This window comes from Aricia agestis, chromosome 9, assembly GCF_905147365.1.
Source record: "Aricia agestis chromosome 9, ilAriAges1.1, whole genome shotgun sequence".
In the NCBI taxonomy this organism is placed as follows: Eukaryota; Metazoa; Arthropoda; class Insecta; order Lepidoptera; family Lycaenidae; genus Aricia; species Aricia agestis.
This window is the reverse complement of record NC_056414.1, coordinates 4,513,158-4,533,107: the sequence shown is the minus strand read 5'-3', so window position 1 is coordinate 4,533,107 and position 19,950 is coordinate 4,513,158. Positions and strand designations below refer to the sequence as shown.

The 19,950-nt window shown below is 37.0% G+C and overlaps 1 protein-coding gene across 9 annotated transcripts; it reads right to left on the bottom strand.

Annotated features, from left to right (window-relative positions):
• Window positions 1-1,433: 1,433 nt before the first annotated feature.
• On the bottom strand, window positions 1,434-19,882 carry LOC121730058 (glycogenin-2-like). 9 transcript variants are annotated; one of them, XM_042118853.1, is made up of 11 exons: window positions 19,685-19,882; window positions 13,800-13,935; window positions 12,393-12,567; window positions 8,232-8,394; window positions 7,616-7,742; window positions 6,564-6,735; window positions 4,542-5,627; window positions 4,051-4,270; window positions 3,196-3,306; window positions 2,907-2,949; window positions 2,202-2,251 (listed from the first exon to the last, which is right to left on the bottom strand). In XM_042118853.1, the coding sequence occupies exons 1-10, from the start codon at window positions 19,689-19,691 to the stop codon at window positions 2,915-2,917; spliced, it is 2,232 nt and encodes a 743-aa protein (XP_041974787.1). In that variant the 5' UTR covers window positions 19,692-19,882; the 3' UTR covers window positions 2,202-2,251; window positions 2,907-2,914. The 9 variants fall into 9 exon arrangements, with proteins under 9 accessions (XP_041974784.1, XP_041974780.1, XP_041974785.1 ...); XM_042118850.1 differs by lacking the exons at window positions 2,202-2,251; window positions 2,907-2,949 and adding an exon at window positions 1,434-2,171 and having other exon boundaries at window positions 19,685-19,880; XM_042118848.1 differs by lacking the exon at window positions 2,202-2,251 and adding an exon at window positions 2,036-2,171 and having other exon boundaries at window positions 3,196-4,270; window positions 19,685-19,880.
• Window positions 19,883-19,950: the final 68 nt, after the last annotated feature.

The following is a 19,950-nucleotide window of genomic DNA, read 5'->3' as shown; positions in this document are numbered from 1 at the left end:
CAATGCCCATTCCGATTACGGTGGAGCGCAGACTAAAGAACAGACTTTCAAAATTTTGACATTATACAACGTTTAGGAACGCGATGGCACGCGAAGTACATACACATGGCAGTTCTAACTATATCCATTTCTGTGTTTTTAGTTCACAATTTCACAGTACTTATAGTAATACTTACTTTCACAGTTTAGCAAGTAGCAAACATCATTCTTCCCTCGAGCATGGACAAATATAATTTCTCTATGCCTCGTGCCTCGACTCTCGAGCTTTCTTTATTTTTTAGACTATGTAAGTTGATTCATAGGCATATGGGGGACCTGCGTAATTTGGTCGCATTATGAGTTATGACTTAAATATGACATACGGCATTCCCAGCCGACAGTTCACAACCAACATTGAACTGACATATTATTTTATCTAACCAAATGACTTAGGTCCGTCAACTGCCTATAAATCAATTTCTTCGATGGTATTGGTATAATTATATCTACCAGTAGTCCTGTACTTACTCGTGTACTTAAATAAATATAGACTATAGTACTTGTACTATTATCTATTCTGTGACTATAGTCAATATTCAGATCTTCAAAACGCCCGGAATGTGTACCTGCTCAGCTAATCAGAAATGCAGCTGTTAGTCCGGTTAACGAATGACTCAAAAGAGGGTATAGAGTGTGTGAGCGGGAACCTAAGCGATTTCTACTGGAACATAATCAGGGTGATCAGGCACAAAACATACTAAAAGTCCTGAGGTCTAGGAGGTGAGCTGGAGGGAGGAGATGGCGACAAAGGTCAACATTTTTGGTTTTTTGTTAATAACTAAAAAAACTATGCGTTGTAGCAAAAAATATTCTATGACGACATTCAAGCTTATTAAATTCTCTATAAATTAGATTCTATACACTTTTTCCAAATTCTCATCCGTTTTCGAACTACACGCTCAGGAAATGTAAAAATTAAAAAAAAAACTTTATTTTCAATATGTAGGTACCTATTCCTTTCTAATTCTGTTTGCAGCGACAAAATTTTATTCTTAGTAAAGCCTCAGATGCTGGTAAGTCGTCTATTGTTCTTGGCGTCAAGATATTACCTTCATTTTTCCACCCTCACTCTTGAGGGGTCAGCTCATTCCCGATGATTCATGATGTTTTTTATACAAATAACTAAGCTGGCAAACAAGAGTATGGTCTACCTGATGTAAAATGGTTACCACAATGCCTATGCGACGTCTGCAGCACCAGGGGTGCTACATGTGCGTTGCCACCCTGAATAAGTTTCTGCAGAAATTGCTTACGTTCCCGCTCACGTATTCTACATCTACTTTGTTGACTGAGCTATCAGCTATGTGTAGGTAGATTAGTCACAAAATTTGCCTCATGCGGCTGCTCGCTCAGTGGCTACCCATTTGTGGTAAATAAAATAAAAACACAAAATAGTAATTTAAAATATAATTTAATACAAAGTTGTTACATATTATGTCTCATGCCTTTGGTAAAATACATCAATTTATAAAACCAAATACATCACACAGATTAAATAACATCGAAATAAATATCTAATTGTATAAAATATTTCATCGTATAAATCTTTTCAACAGTACAATAAAGTGATAATCTTAAAATAGTGAGTTACGCCGATACACATAAGCACAGTACATAGTTTGGTAAGGTTAATATGGCACAGAAGGAACGTTAAGGACGGACGCGAGTTTATTTATCTTTCGGCTTCTTTTCTTTTTTACGCGGCGGGGGCACGGGGGCCTCGCCGCTCGGGGCCGCCTCTTTCTTCACCACCTTTTTCACTAGCTTCTTCTTGGGATCCTCCGTCGGCGTGGGCGGAGTCTGAACCTCGACCTTGGAGACTGATGACTCTATTTGGGCCGCCGTGGTCGGCTTCGATTTGGGCTTGATCCCGATCTGGCTGAGGGAGACGGCTCCGACCGGGGGCGTGGGCACCTCGGGCCCCTCGACGAGGAGGTTCCTAGGCTCGGGCGTGGCCTTGGGCGAGGGTTCCGTGGTGGGTGAGGGGGAGGTGACGGTAGTTCGCAGCTCGATGGCAATGATGGACTGGGCGAGCGACGCCGCGTCCTCGAGCTCGCTGTCCGGGGTGGGGAGGGGGTCAGCGGCGGCGGGGGGGTGCAGCTGCAGCTTCTCCAACTTGCGCCGCTCCTCCGCTACACAACAATCCCTTTATTCTCTCTTTCGGTTAGCTGGCGTTAGTAGTGTCACATTAGAGAGCAAGCTCGGTTAGGGCCTGGAAAACCAAGGAAAACGAAGCGCGTGGGTCAGTTGAAACGATGCAGGAAGGTTAGTAGTCGGATTAGATTCACGAAACAGAGAGCGTCAAACCACATGGAAATTATTGTTACCAAAAGTAGAGGACCAGAAATAACACCAGAATTAGAGGTTACTACGCTGAAAATGACGCTTTCTGTTCATTGCAAGGAAAGTACTCGCATCACATTTCAAAATATTAATATTACGGGGATACAGGAGTTAAATCGCGTCTTTCACTGATGAGTATTTGTTCAGTAGAATTACATAAGAAAAATTGTAAGGTTCCAAGTTCCGACTCTAATTATACTTATACATTTTCTTACTCTCCTTGCAATGGTTACAAATTAAGAATAAGAAGCAAAGAAAACACAATTAAGAACAACTGCAATTTTAAACTGGAACTATCCTCCAAAATGCAACGCGATAGTCCTTTCAGCAAACTGTTTATTGCATGGAAGATGAGAATTTGATCGTGAATGAAGACTTGAGATCTTGTTTGAGAGCCCTGTCCACTTGGACACAACTCAACCTTAGTGTACCTAATCTTAATAGGCGATAATGATAGACAAGAAATTTAATAGGATAGAAATTTTAATAATGGGCGTTGTTTTGGGTCCAAGTCTTATTATTACCTGTTCTATCAAAGGCGCGTCTCTTTGGCTGCTTCCTCGGTAGCTGGGTGAAATAATAACGAATTTTGAAACTTAAATTCTCATAAATTAACATAAAACCAAAAACACAAACTGCACAAAAGAGAAAAACTGTGTTCTTTACGGAAGTAAACGGGCGCGTATCCTCAGATCATTCCGCAAAAGACACAGTTGTAATAATATTAGTAAAAGAATATGAAAATTGCACAATGAACTCGGTGAGATTCAGAATGCAAAGCTTTCCAATTCACGAAGTTCTCTTGTTACTCACATTTTGCTGCCGGCGCTGCAGGGGCTTCATCTTTCGAGGGTGTAGTAGCTAGGAGTGGACTATCAGATGCACCTGCTTTGTCGTCTAATTTTAGCGCTTCTAAACCTGATACTGGAATATCAGAAACTGTTTCAGTCTTTTCTTCACTGGTAGCAACTTCTGTTTTAGTTGGTTCAGGGACAGGAATTTGTTCCATAGCATCTGCTTCGGTTGTTTTAGGAGGGACTATATCTTGTTTTGCTTTAGGTTCTGATTCGACAGGAGTTGGAGCGACTTCTGCAGGCAGTGCCTTATCGACTGCTTCAACAGGTGCAGGAATAGTTTCTGAAGGTAATTCTTTTTTCTCAACCTCGGCAGGCTTATCTTCTGTAGGAGACGTTTTGGATTCGGCTTCGACTGGTTTTGGAAGGGATTCTGAAGGCAGAGTCTTAGGTTCTGCTTCTGGTGCTTTCGCAAGGTCTTGTGGTTGCGTCTCTACTTTTTCTGGTTCGATAGGTAATGGGACTGATTGCTCAGTTGGATTAGGAACGCATGCTTCAGAAGGTGCTTTCACTTCCGTGTTTCTTTCAAGAGTTTGTGGACTCGTTTCTTCTGTGGCTAGAGTCGTAGCATCTGTTTTGATTTGAACAGGAAGGGACTCAGGTTGGGCCAGTTCCTTAGTAACAGGTTCGACTGGTTCACTTGGGATTACATCCACTTTTTGTTCTGTATCTTTGGATGCGGGGAGGGGTTCAGTCGGTGTCGATTTTTCAGTACTTGTTTCAACTGGCACCGGCTGGGGTTCTTCTTTAGGTAAATCTTTTGGGGCTGATGCAGGTGCAGGAGGAGATTCTTTTAATGGACTAGCATCTTTACCTCCAACAGATGGCTGAGCAAGCGGAGGAGACTGCTGTTTTGGCGGTGAACTAGGTCCTTGACTAAGGGTCTGAGATATTTTTGCCCAAATTTTGTCAAAAGAGTCAGCACCCATGTAGTCAATGTTGCCAGCTTCCCAACCTTGACGGCGAGATAGCTCATCAATCGCTTCGCTCTGCAAATCTTCACCGATGCGCGCCAGATGACCCGCCACTCCCGTCTGAAACATTACAAACTTAACTGTGGGTGAAGCCAATGCTCAAGGACGCAACGATGTTACTGAAAAAGAATGAGTAATGAAAACAAAACACTAAACAAATGTTAAGAGGTGCGTGCTATATCATGCACTACAAGCGTATTAGCATCTACTATGTACAATATTTCGTTACTACAATTCACCTGTATTATTTTTCATTTTACATTATCGCACAAATGATCGCCTGAATCTGAAATGATATCCCATTTTACCCGATATATTATGATACACTTACGTGATTTTCCCCATTTCTTTCATTTATCTCTTCAGGAAAATCTAGTGCGTCTTCGAACACTTCTGGACTAGGTGGCGTCGGAGACGGAGAATGGGGTGCGTAATGTATTTCGTGCGAACAAATTTTTCTCCCCCTGGAGTCAATTGTGTTTTGGTGTCGTAAGTAAAAACCATCATATGGATGTCTAGGCAGTATTTCTTCATACATATCGCATTCATCATCCGAGATATAGCCGTTCATTTGATGTTCGCAATCATTTGTTGTATAATCTAAATGCACAGAATACACATACGGCGTAAACTTATGAATTGGTTCTTGATTGTTATTAAATATTACAATTTCTTCAACCTTATTATTACTAACCTTATTTGACTGAGAATAACTTTCACTGAAAGTTGTTAGGTTTTTATGAATATTATTTGCACTATGCGTTATTTGACTAGGAGTTTGATTAGTATTACTATTTAAATGGCTTATTCTATCAGTATACTGTGAGTTACTGGGATAACTTTCTTGATTATGATATGGCTTCTGTGGTTCATGATGATGGTAATTTGCTTTTTCTGCATGATATTGTTTGAAGTGCTGTTGATGATTACTTTGAACTTCTTGTCGAATTTCAGGTCGGTATTCATTATTACTGTATCTTTCTACCTGCGAACTTGTAGTATCATATGCCTGGCTAGAGTGATGAGTTTCATGATACGTCTGTTCTCTGAAAGGACTTTCAATTTGTGGTGCATTATGACTATGATTATCTTTATGAACAGGAGGCATATATTCCCATGCATATTTTCTGACTTCATGGTAATCCATTTGCGGCACTTCTTGTTCTGCATTATTAGACATCGGGGGTATATGTCCCCTGTAGGTATCCCAGGGGTCATGATATTCAGTCATATCAACAATGGGTTCATCTTCTGAGGGAAACTGTATTTGTTTGTCTGGATGATGCCAATGAAATTCGGATAGAGGATTGAGCGTGGCTTCGTAATGACCAGTGTTTAAATCTTGATCTATATACTCTTCTTCTAGATATTCTGGCTCATGGTGGTAATCTAGCGGAGTTTGTTCCTCCGCTTCGACCTATTGCACGAAGTGATAAGTAGTAAGCATGCAAAGGTGCACTTGAAAAAAGCTTCATACACTAAATAAGTCTAAGATCTAATTGGTGCACAAGCTTTATTCAAGCAAAATATTATTAATCAAACAAAACTCATATAAATAAACATACAGTTAATATTTGTGTCTAATAAATCTTAATAAACTAGGTAAAATCAAAAATTTTGGCGATAGTTGTTTTAAATATAATTCAAATTATGGGCAAAGACTGTATGTTTATTTACATAGCGGTGATTATTTCACCAAAATACCAACACCATTCCACTAACCCAACTAGTTACTTTAGTTAAAAACCGTGCGAACTGCAAAGCGACATATAAAAATATACACGTTAGAAAATGTTAGTATTTTGGAGAAAAATCTATACTTATTTAAAAAAAAAAGTTGCATAAAATTAAAATTTGCAAAAGCTTAAAGGAATAAATGCTTTAGGAGAAATTGGGGAAATACTAACAAATTTCTACAAATTTATAATATGAAAATTATTTACAACGAAAAAGGTAAACAATTAAAATAAGATTCTTTAACAAATAGTACGCCAAGTTCTCACCTCACTTTCTTCCTGGGATGGCTGAGAAAACATTTTGAGTAGGTGGGACGATAGGACAGTGCAAATGGCTAGACTTACTGAACCTAAGTGAGAACGCATTGAGAATTTGCGGCGACGCGAAACCAAAGAACGATACGGTCGATAGAGTTACAGTAATCGATATCCGTAATGTTCAATAATAATATTGTCAATATTGTCAAAACCACACGTTATCCAATAATAATTCTAATCAAACAACTTTCAATTTGTGGATTTCGACTGTGATTATTTTAATACAGAAATTCCAATACATTGATTAGGTTCAGTAAATCATTACACAACATCTCAACTCAAAATGCCAATTCACTCACCATGGCGGAGTCTAGCTTAGTGTGGACTTCAGAGGTGAAGAGGCTCCACCACAGTTGAAGGAACTCGCGCAGATGGTCCGGAGCATCGACGGTGTGGGTCCGCCAGTTGTAATGTTGAAGCCAGGGTTTGGAGGCGCCGATGAAGTGGATAATCTTGAGATCCCTACCATACCTGTAAATCGACGTAAATATCTATAGTATCAACGAGAGCAACGAAAGAGATTTCTAGATACAAATCAAGCATTAATAACAGAGCCTTCCATTATCATATGATTAAGGAATATGAAATAATTCTTAGGTGGGATTTCACCAAACACACATAAAACTTAGTTTTATAAAACTTAGTTCCCATTGAACGCGTTCATGCTGCGACGTAAATCTCGATTTGTTTCTTCTTTTGATCGCGATTATTAAATCTAAGTTTACGTGACGTCACGCGATTATTTTACATGTTTTCATCATTTTAAAGTACCTATTTTCAAGTTAATTTAACTACAAAATAGCAAGAAACAATACATAAACTAACAAACGCATGTGTCAAAACTGTCATCTTGACATTTATTTTGTCTATGTTTTTAGTTCCGCCATGACAGGGCTTGAACGGGTTTTATAACGTTAAACTTCGGACTTTGGGCGTTCAGAAGATAAAACTCGGATTTGCGTTGAACGCGTTCAGTTTATGCTGGTGAAATGCATTTCGATGTTATGATCGCGTTTATACGTTTTGAACCGGTTCAGAGTGCTTTGAACGCGTTCCATTTCTTTGGTGAAATCGCCCCTTAGACACTATCGGCCTGTTTCACCACTTTCTGTTAAAGTGCCGAATAGGCTATTCATAGCTTTTTTGACAGATTCTCCATACTTCATATGTCAAGATAAGTGGTGGATAGCCTATTCGGCACCTATCAGGAAGTGGTAAAACAGGCCCTTAAACTTTAATTTTATCATTCTCATGTAAACAAAGATAATGCCAAGTGACTCTTCTAACGCACCAGATTCCAGACAAAGTTTGCTTATAATTTTATATTTTTAAATGAAAAATCTTTACTCACTGTTTCAACGCAGGCAGATAGGAGTAGAACGCTGCTGATGTTACATTGTAGAGGAAGGGCAGATGTTTGTTGATATCACCGTGAGCCCAGTCCGAGAAATATAAGTTCAGGAGACCTTGATCACCACCTAGAATATGGTTATTATGTTAATTCTAAGTGCCTTATCACACTGGCGATTAGAGAGCGATTTGAAAGCGACGCGACTGCGCAGCGCACACGCCGCGATTGCGCGGCGTGCACGTCGCGACAGCGCAGCGTCGTCGCGGCGTGGCGTGGACGCCATTTTGTACACACGTCTACAAAGATTCTTATTATATATAGTAGACTAGTCTAGGGAGTGACATCAAAATCCATTTTGCTGCTGAGTGTCCAAAACGCCGAAGGCAAGCTGCGTGCACGCCGCGCAATCGCGGCGTCATCACGGCGTGTGCGCTGCGCAGTCGCGTCGCTTTCAAATCGCTCTCTAATCGCCAGTGTGATAAGGCCCTAAGATTACGAAAAAACTTAAGTTCCTTCAAATATTTTCTCGATGTCAGGAACTGGAAAATTAGGCTATCAACATAACATGACCTCGAAAGGCTTAGATATTTTTGGGAATTTTCACGTAGACCCTTACCATCAAAGCTTCCGCGTTCCTGGGCGAATTTGATGATGTTGCTGAACGTTTCTGCGGATGGTCTGAACACGAACACTCCGGAGTTGAAGCAGTCGGGCCAGCCCACGTCGGGGGCCGCGGAGAGCTCTTCACGGTCGAAAAGCTCATCACAGTTCTGGACAATCTGTAATAAAATTAAATTGTTTGCAATGTAAGAATTGTTTTTAGTATACGGAAGATACCTAGTACGAGAGTTGGTTTGGTTTGCTGACTGTAATTATTGCTACATCAGAAAGACAGAAATGGGGATTGTCCATTTTTTTTTATTTTGCTCATTACAAAAACATTTCGAGGAATAAGGTCAGTGATCGTTTTTCTGTATATAAACGAAAAAAATACACATTAGTTACTTATATTTTTGAACAAATATGTTTAACCTTAGTTTGACCTTCAATGGCGTTAAATTAGCAATAAATTCGACCAACATTACGTTTCGAACTTTTCGCTTCTCGTATCAGCTTTCACTTAATGAGAACTTGCATTTGACGAACCAGCCATTATAAATAAGATTGAAATGAAATTTAAAACATACTCAAGGTCAATTATTGGCCGCCGATGATGACGTCAGAGCGAAATTTTAAAAAATTATTGAGAAAAAACTAGCCAATGAATTTCAAAATTATTTAATTTATATTCTTAAAATACCCTATTTTAACGAAAAAAAAATATAAAAAGTACATGTGATTTTTTTGGACAATGTTAAAAATTCTATGTTAAAAGTTTTGTATGGTTATGACGCTCATCACGTCATAATATTGTGTTAATTTTGTCTCAGTTTATATTCCTTAATTTCCTAGTCCCTCGAAAAGTTACGACTTAAGATAAATGTATCTGAAAAATTATCTTCTTCAGATTCATAATCTGAAATCTGAAAAAATATTTCTGTAAGTAATGAAACAGTAAAAGCATTTCCTTTGCTATATTTTTTTACAGTACACATTAATTCCAATACATTTTATCTGCAGATATCAATTTTCTCGTGCGAATTAGTATTCAATTTATATTTTACTGTTTTGTTGACAGAAACAGCGAGCTGTACTTTAACCGCTGTTTTTATTGAAGTTTCAGGCCGAGACTCGTGGTTTTATATGGCATCGGGGGCGACTTAAAAACATTTATCTTCAAAGGATACTCAGATACCACACGTCCACAATCCTCTTAATACGATCCTTTCTCTTCCTCCCTACCTCTACATTTATTATCTAAGAAACAAATTCTAGAATTTCAGAACTTTTAGATTGTTGTGAAAATATTATTGTATTGATAAGCTCAGATCACTAATATAGTTTTGCATTGCACGGCCTGGAACACGTGAACACCGAATTTATCGTGAGTTTTTATCGATGCTACTGACACATTAACCTATGATAATATCGCGCCATTTAATTCATGCCGGCTGTAGCCGTTCTTTAAAATTAAGTAAATAAACTTGAAAGCAGTGAAAGTTTCGTAATCTCATTCATAAATAAATATTACTCTACTAGAAATATTATCTCAGAAAGAATATATCGAGGATTTATTATTTATTTCTTTTTTGTTTTTATTTAATTTATCTTCAATTTACGTCACAAATGTGGTTGTTTGGGTAAATAACAAGTCTTTTTTCTACTCTGGCGATTGGCGAATCTTGAAGTAACTTACGTAATTGGTGTTTCAATAAAAACATTAAATATCATGAGTAAGTATAAAAAACAAAAATAGGAAATTATTAAATATGAAAGGAACGTTAATATACAGAAGATTATTGCTGTATTTTTATTATAATTTTGTAGCTTTAAAATATGAGTTAATAAAGCTCTAAAAATGGTAAATTACGGCATCTTCATAGGGGGAGCGCCTTTGTCTATAATAGTCCGTTTTCAATCGTCTTCCTTTCTTGAATTTTCGAATATTGTATCAAGTACTATTTAAAGTTTTTTTACTATTTTAATTTTCAGCCCTCGAAAGTTTTTCTTTCCTTTGAACTTGGATTTTTACTTCCCTTGTTTATTTTTATGTACCGAAAGGTAGATAAAAGTAAACAAGGGAAGTAAAAAAGGGCGTTAAAAATAACACAGGCTGTGATAAGCTAGTGAAATTGCTCGATACAATAGTTTTAATATAAAAGCTAACACTATAAATACTTATGTACTTTCTTTGAAGTAGAAATTAATTAAATTTGGAACTACGTAATAGTTTCACATTCAATAAAAATTCGCAGAAGAAAAGTATTTTGGCGATTTGGAGTTTGTCCAAAAATCTCAGTAAACATATAGGCCACGGTTTTGGGATCAGTCGTGTAATATTCACCAGCGTCTGTCATCAAACATCGCCTACTTTAAACTATAATGAAGAACAAAACTTTTGTTACAATTAAAGACGATAAGACTATTTAGAATTTACATGTCCTACTTCTTCAGCGCAGGAATCTTTAACAACAATAAAAACATGACATTTGTGATTGGTCGTAATAAGTCTTGAATTATTATGTCCTTTCCTATGTCAGGACTAAAAGCATCTTCATCCCCATCAACATTAGTTGAGACCATAAAGTTAATACATAATATTATACCTAGCGGAATAGAGAAACAAAGGCCTGAGCAAGCGATATAATATGTCCCTATCAGTAACAATGCGGGGTGGAAAAAAGTTATTTTTCCTGTTTGACGTCCAGTCGGCACTTGTCAGCACGTTGACAATTTAATCTCTTAGAAAGATGATTGTGTAAGTGTATACGTAAACAATTTTTTTACACACAGACGTAAATCAATTTCGGTTTCGTTTGACAGCTCGAGATTATTGCTCTATTCCGCTAGGTATATTAATTTTATGGTTCAGACTTAAGCGGTTTTTGCGTGAGTTAGATAACAGTTATCAGGCTATCTATCATTAGATGCCTAAAAATAATAACAATCCCATTTAAAAATAAATATATTTTAAGTTATACACTTTTAACCTTTGTTAATATGGATAATATAATAATGCATCATTTTCTTGTTAGAAACTATACTTACTTACTACTTAATTAAGTATAAACATCGTTTAAGGTGAAACTAAAATACCTGGATAGCCTTAAACCATTACAAATAATAATAATAAACTAGAAATAACTAAATAAGTACTTAATAGTAATTATTATATTTTATAAGAGCTATGAGGAAATTTAATGCATATATTAGACACTTCACACTTGACGCGTTTCTAGCCTTAACTAGTATAATTAAATCAGCAAGGATTCAGTGCGTGTCAACTGTAATTTGAGTAGTACCTAAATTTATTTATTTATTATTTATTTATTTAACACTTTATGCACAATGTACAATGGCGGACTTAATGCCATAGGGCAAATTTAATTTTAGGTATCTAACTGCCGCACTCAGAGTGGAACAATAATTACTTAATTGTAATAAATAAAAAAAATTGACATAAGCTCCATACATTATCTGTCAAACTCTTCATTAAATTGAAGGTTAATCGTAATTAAATGTCTCTGAGTACGGCGGTAAGAAAGGTAGTTCGACTTAACTTTTAGGTCAAAAAACTTGATTGTCCCATCAAATCAAACCAATTTCATCATACGGATGCGGACGTAACTATAATAATTTTGGTACTGAGATTCTCAGACATTTCTTTGGAAAATAGTTAATAGAAAATATTCGAATACAAGATTCGATATCCAAATTTTGAATTTACATGAGAATTAGAAGGATCTCATTTTCTGAATTCATTTCCGAAAATAACTGGAATGATGCGGTCGGGCTAGTATACAGCTGCATCGGGCTAGTATATTGCGGCTAAAGTGTAGTACCGAACACCAATCGATAATATGAGCTGATAATAAAACTGTGCTGGTAATGATTACAATTTTAGTTAACATAATATCTGAAAATAGTACGTTTAGTCAAAAGAAAAAAATACAGATACCATATAATCAAAACGGCAATACAAGGCGCATCTATTAGTTCTAGTTCCACAAAAAGCACTATCAGAGAAGTTGATTCCTAGGCAGATGTTGGACCGTTATTTGGTCGCGTTAAGTCAAACCCATCCGACAGATTACAGCTAACATTGAATTGACATGACCCGACAAAATAACGTAGTTCCGTCAACTGCCTAGTAATCAATTTCCTCGATGGTACATACCAAAGTATCAGCATCGAGGAACACGCATTTCTCATACTGCGTGAGGTTCCAGCAGTGCAGTTTGGTGAAGGTGATGCCAAGTTCCGGCCGCTGCAGGAGGGCCAGGTGCGCCGCGTCTCCGGAGTCCAACACGTCTACTGTTATCACCTCAGCGAAGACGGCGCCGAGACGCTCCCTGTTGGATACAACAAAATGAAGATTTCCAAGTAATGACAATTTAAAACTTCGACTAAGCAATTTCAGTTTCTTCCATCTGATCTTGGCTTCTTAAAAGCTCGTATATTAGGTAACTGACGGACGGATGGACGGACAGACAGAGCGATGTTATATCAAGTAGTTACTACGGAACCCTAAAAATGAATTGTGCGAAGTGTTATTTCTGCAGATTTCTATGGGTTTTCTACATTAAGGGAGCTTTTAGTAAGTACCTACATAAGTACATGTAGTTACACTGGTCATCAAAATGGGTATTCGGTGAAACCCTTCAAAAGAAACCCTGTGAAACAAAGTCTCCAATCCGTTGTAGGTTCTGTTTTCATGAAACGTTATGCGGCAAAAAATATTTCGTAAGTTAAGGCTTGAATTGAAGTTCCTCTCGAAAAACTATCCATGATTTGATTTGGGCTCGTAACAAGTGTAAAAAATCAGGCCTTGGCCATTTCCGAAAATCGTGTCAAGTTTATTTCCCAATGCCAATGAATGTTATTGCATCTGCTCATCATTAAAAGGGGACATAAAATCGTAACGTCCGATCAGTTTAGAAAGATGTACGAGATTTGCGATTGCGCAACACTTCCGCAAAAACAGACGCAGACACTTGTCCGGGGACGTCAGAGTGTAGGTTTGGAGGACTGGAATTAAATTTTACTAAAAGATTTATCTTCTGACGTCAAATGTGTGTCATACCCAAATGTACCGCAGCTGGTAGGAAATGTTCCTGCATTATCTACGCGGTGTGTTGGTCCTTCCTGTTTTGAAAGTAGAAACATGATCATCCAAGTCAATCAGTGTCCATCACTGAGACATTACAAACGTTGTCTTGGCCTTAAGGAAATTCTCCGACAAGATTAAACAACAGATCCATCGAGACGCCAGGGAATATAAAAGTATCTTGCCTAAACAATATTGCGTTGCGAGTTACGACGTGTTACAACACCAAACGATCATCATCACTAGGGTTCCACTGCAACAGATTAGTAGTACTTACAATCTATTCGCGATAAGAGATAGCGTCATCAGTGAAATGTCTACATTGACCGACGATGCGTTCTTAACAAACTGTGGTAGCTGGTAATAAAAGAATTAGGTACTAACTACAACTATTATTCGCAAATTGCATCATTGGATCTTGCGCTGATGAATCTCTTCCTAACGCAAGTAAATTAAAAATGTTTTTAAATTAAGTACCTCATAGCATCAGTAACGGAGGGCGTGATGAGTACCACGGCAGGGACAGCCGAGCCGGCACGACGGAGAGAGTGCGCCAACACCAGAGCTCCTAGACCGTACGAGTCGTTCGTCGCCAACGTTACCCATGCTCGATCTGTTAAAAAAGAAGGTACACATTAAAGATCAAGAAGAATAATATTTTGAGCTAGATGAGGCCCGAAACTCCGTTGCACCAAAATCCATTTATCGCGCGGGGAACGTGTATTTTTTCCGGAATAAAATGTATTCTATACAATGTCCTTTTACGGGACTCAATTGTGTCTCCATGCCAAATTTCATCAAATTCGGTTCAGTGGTTCGGGCGTGATGAGGTAATAGACAGAATAATATTCTTATGGAAGTATGGATGTGATGAGTTAAGACGTCGTCTAGGGGTAAGTAACGGGGAATCTATTTGGAAACCTAGGGAGCAGTAATTTTAGTATTTGTCTTTTGGAATACAAACGATTCTGATCAATAACAATAATATTATTGACTTGATTAATAAAAGTAAAAAGAAATTGAAACAGAAATAGCAGCAAGTAAAAGTAATTTATCTGATAACAAATAAATAGAAGGAACTTGATTTATCGCAATGTATTATTATGTAATAATGTGATAAACTGTAATAAACAATACGCTAGAGTTTATTTTCTTGTGTACACTGTAGGAGTAGATGACGATAGACGCACCTATTTATAGACGAACATTCTAATTTCCAATATTAATAACAGTTGTATGCCAAAGGCGTAAAACAAACAAAATATATGCAAATTGCTAGATATTAGAACAAAATCACATTTTATAGCTGCATTCGTCGTAGAAATTTAGGAAGTGCGCAATAAGAAACATGGCGTAGGTATACAAAGTACTAAATATACAATAGCACGTGGGCTATATCTACGTTGTCTAGTCAGTAGTCGGTGTACTTGCTGCACTGTCACTGTTGTTGACTAATATTGACCACGTGCAACGATCAATGAAATAAATATGACCTTTTATGAGATTCTATTTGAATACTGCCTATACTCCACTCGGGCTAACTTGTCGCTAGCGGTCGTTGACTCCCTGTCAAAAACTTGTCATTTTTCATATAAACCGCGATTGACAATGAAGTGTCAGATATTGCCAATCGTGGTTTTATATGGAAAATGATAAGTTTTTGAGAGGGAGTCAATGACCGCTAGCGACAAGATAGCCCGAGTGGAGTATATTTAAGTGAATCTTCTCCTATAGTCGATGTACCAAATGCAAGTCTGTTTTCGTTTCGAGTAAGTATAATGATAAATGAGTATAATATCATCTGCAGATCATTTAGAAGTTAGAACGTTACAAAATTTTCAGGTCTCAGAAGTAACAAGCTCTTGAAATACATGTCTTAAAACAATTTAGCAACTACAAGAAATAGATGAAAAAAAATTACCAGCATTTTAGAAGACAAATAAGTTGTAAGACGACCGTTGTTAGATAACGATTACAATGATGATAAAATAAGTAACGACCAATTTCCTTTGCTTTAACACGATAGGGGCAGCACGGAATAAGCTTGCGTCAGTTTTTATGGACGATTAATTTTTTGTCTTCCAATGCAGGGAAAGTAACAAAAATTGTGAAACATAACTTTACAGCCTACTATTAAATGACAATGTTGCCGTTACGTTTGAATTGTTTGAAATTATTGAGCTGAAATGTGCGTGTTGTCCGAAATAGCGCGACACAAATAAATGTTAAAATAAAACTACTGGATAGCCAGATATTTGTACTGGGACTAGAGTATGCAATTCGCGATTAAACTCACTATCAATCTTTCAACGCGGTGCTAACATGCGCTGCCAATCCATTTCGTATTCTTTGTGATTTGTTTTGACTATCTTCAACACACTATTATTGGAAAACGTGTTGAAATTCAATACTAAGTGCACATTGTTCTCTGCTGTGAAAAGAAATAGCTGGGCAATATTTCTAGCTTTATATCATTTTTAAATTCCATAAGATAAGATATTACGCTAAACACGTTGCTTATTTAGCTTATATTATCTAAGAGCTTATGAATAACCATGTGCAACATCAATACTGTTATCATAATCAATTTAATCTAAACAAACATGTTTGCCAAATGCAAACGGCTAATTTTTAATGCTATTTACCAATCTCAAGGTTCGAACATAAAATTTAACTATCAGGATGTTCTGTTGGGTACCGTGATGTCAGACTGGTAGGACGAAAATAGATAAGTCGAATACCAACTTGCATAGCCCAACGAGGCAGACAAGAGCATCGCAGGACCAGGCTCAGGGAGCAATGTCCCTGCACTGCAGTTTCTATTTAGGTGCGGCCAGTCTGGCGGGATGAACCGAGACCACTCTACCGGCAAACTAAATAAAGGAATTGATTCGTTCCGATGAACATACAGCTTTGTATGAGTACTTGTAAAGCTAGGGCTCCCAAGTCGCACACACAAATGCGAATTCGTACCTATCGCAAATCGCAATATCGGCGGCAAAAATTCCAATAATTTAAAGAACAATGGCCAAATCGTACCAGATGATAAAATGTGGGCGGTGGCGTCCCAATATGCCATTGGTAGCAAAAATTCCCTAATATTTTAAGGCATCGAAAAACATTAGAAATGTGTCTTTAAATAGCCACAAAAAAGATCAATATATTTTAGTTTCGTTGTTGTCTTTCCTATGTTCTGACAGCCGGCGATCATTCGCATTCGTTCTATTTTTTGGGTTATACTTACTTTAGGAAAAATTAAAATAATTAGAAACGAGATCGCCGAATATACACGTCTTGTAGGCGACACCGCAGTCGGGAAAAAAGTAGTTCTTAAGTCTAACCTCAAAATAATTGTAAACGTTATTAATTATTGTAAAAACCCGTGGCTATTTAGACATAATTCTCAAACGGAATTATGTTTAGAGCATAAGAACAAACAAATCTAACTATAGTTTATTTTGGGACATCAAAAATAAAAGTCGAGTCCAGCTCCTATACTTTGGCCATGATTTTTTACAAATTTAATAGATTTATGCGATGCAGTTGTATCCCTCGCCATCGTCCCCCAAGTCACTTCGATTTCTGTTAGTAGTAAATTTCTATTTGGTAATAAATGGCACGTAGTCGTTAAACCATTTTTTACTATCTCTTGTTTTCCAGTCGTTAATTAAGCAGTTTGCATGAGTATGCGCAAAATTACTGTCAGGTTTTCTAATGTTTTTTTTTCAAAGCTGCACGCAATGAAGCCAAGCGGATTACAAGATTGTGATCTGTTATTCGATTATGACATTTATCAAATTAAGCCAATGTACGAGACTGGAAGTCTAATTAAAAGTAGTTAAATTATGCACTAGACGGCATTGTAAATATGGCTTCAGGAAAATGTTTGCGTTTCTGCTACAGTTCGTTTAGAATTTAGATTTTAGAGCAATTCTACCTCGGAGCTTCTATGAGGATAGGTATATCACAAGACATAAAGGTCTTGAATCTCGACAAAGGAAAATAACTCTAAACGGACTATAGTCTATAAGCAATTTCAAGCTTTTGGCCTCTATCACCTAACTTCATCAACTTTCTAGACACTGGTCCAGTATTTACCAATATGCAAGTGTAATTTACTTTCGCGTCACCGCTGACAACTCGTTTTTGCTCTAAGCTACCATGGGCCATAACACCATAAAATATGTATTGTATGATTTCACCTTCATTAAATACTGTACTATAAATAATAATCAACGGTAGTCTGATAAAGTAACTTCTACATTAAAATGTTTTTTTTTTGTATAAGTATCTCTGAACTTCTGTAGAGTTGTAAGAATTTTTTAGTTCGACACGAACTAAATTTACAATATATTTCCCATATTGGCAACGTAGTTTCTTCGTTCGACATTCAAAAAGTGCATCATGATACCCATTTTAAATAAAAAGAATCGATCCAATAATCGAAATACAGTGGTTAAATAGTTAAATTATTATTTACTAGCTGTTTGACCGAACTTCGAATAAAAATTTTAATGACCAGAGAATAAATTACAATTAAATTCATTGAAATTAATCCGTATCAACTACTGCAATTATTACCAATTTAGATTTTAAATTAAGATGTGTAACAGTTTAGGAAGGAATATTATATTATGCCACAATCAGGTCAAGCAAAACCCTTGCCCGTTTCATGTATCCAACACAAAACCACAAGTTACAATAACCGCTTACTCATAAAGCTTGTTTAATTTACGTTGCACAAGAACAATTAAGATTCGGATACAGTTCTTGGAGCATGGCATATTTTAATGCCAATCTATATTAAGAAACGTTATTGTTATGTCCATACTTCCATACTAATATTATAAATGCGAAAGTGTGTCTGTCTGTCTGTCTGTTACCTCTTCACGCCCAAACTGCTCAACCGATTTTGCTGGGCATGGAGCTACCTCGAGTCCCGAGAAAGGACATAGGTTACTTTTTTTCCCGGAAAAATGTACGGTTCCCGCGCGATAAACGAGTTTTGGCGCAACGGAGTTGCGGACGTCATCTAGTCTAGTATCTAATATTTCATTTAAAAATCATTAATGATGGGATTCTAATTCTTAATGGTAGGCAAAATCATTCTTATATAATACAAAAAGTGTCCCCTCAGATGATGGTTGAATGTCCTCATTATCAACATCATTTGTATCAACAAAGGAAACATTTTGTACTTTGCTACTTGACTTTTTATTTGGATTGTCTAGCAAACTCCCATGCAACCAAAACTTATATTTAACGCTGTTATTGATAAGTTACTCTATTATTTCGAGGACATTTAGTAATGCATGCAGCCTGCAGGTTCGCGTATGTAGTTGACTAGAGTTTTTGTCTGCAGCCAGTAAAATTGAAATGCTTAAAATAGAAATGGAAAAAGAAACTTAACTTATATGCAAGAGTCTAGATATTATCCCCACTAACATCAGATTTTGTAGTCAGAAGGAAAAATAAATATAAAATTGCATCTAAGTGACGGGAGCAAGATAATAAATTCAGCATTGCACCGATATACATTATACAGCAATGAAGAATTTACATCTGCAGACTTTGAAGTTGTGTATCGAATTTTGAATTATCTCCACAGTTCTAAAAATATTCGTTGGAATGATTAAAACGGTATGGTCAAGATCAATGCGAGCAAAACGCACGATAATGAGTTAATGATAGTCGTTGTGTATAATAGACCACGACTGATAGCAGGGTGTTTACAATCATGCTGAATTTAATCTGATAACGTAAGTTGTGTTGATAATGCGAATTTAGAGCTAATTCATAACAGCAACAGATCTGAACATCATCTGGCTTATTGACTTAATAGGAGACAAATATAAAATGACTCTGAAGGTCATTGCTGAATTGTCTTCCATAGCTACTGGTTTCTGAGCTCGTATCATTATTTTTAAATTTAATATGTTCAAAGTAATGTTGGACTACAATGCTTACGTAAAAAGCTGGACTACATAATATATATATTTTAGACGCAATTGAATTTTCAATAACGGCCATGAGTGAGAAACTATCCTTACTATCCAATTTTCAATCTACGCTGCTGGAGAAACTCATCTAGAAATACTTATAGTTTCCAGGCAATATAAAATATAAATAACGTTTGACAATGTTTTAGCCAATATTCCAACATTTTAAATACCTATATGCATGGACGAGTCACATAAATAATGGAATAATAATTCGAAAACTTTAAAATAACATCTTTATTCAAGTACCTTCAGATTCAATCAAAAATAATATTAACAAAAATCTCATTTATTTACTAAAAACATGACATTTTATGTAGATAATTAACATTACGATAAATATTGAGACAGTGCAGTACTTACTTGACATTTTGAAGCCGGCTCTGGAGTCGTGTATCGGTTACCGTCACCTATAAAATATCACGAGAATACAACACGCGCTCCGCGCGCACTACAGATCACTGGCAAATGCAGAAACGTCAAACGTGCATGCTCCAGCGACCGAGAAACCACGACCCCCGCACGGGCTACGGCGCGCCTCGCACGCCTAGGTATGGGCACACAGATAAACAACACTAACGTCACTCGTAATACTACACTACATCCTACGCACACCACGAAAATTGCTC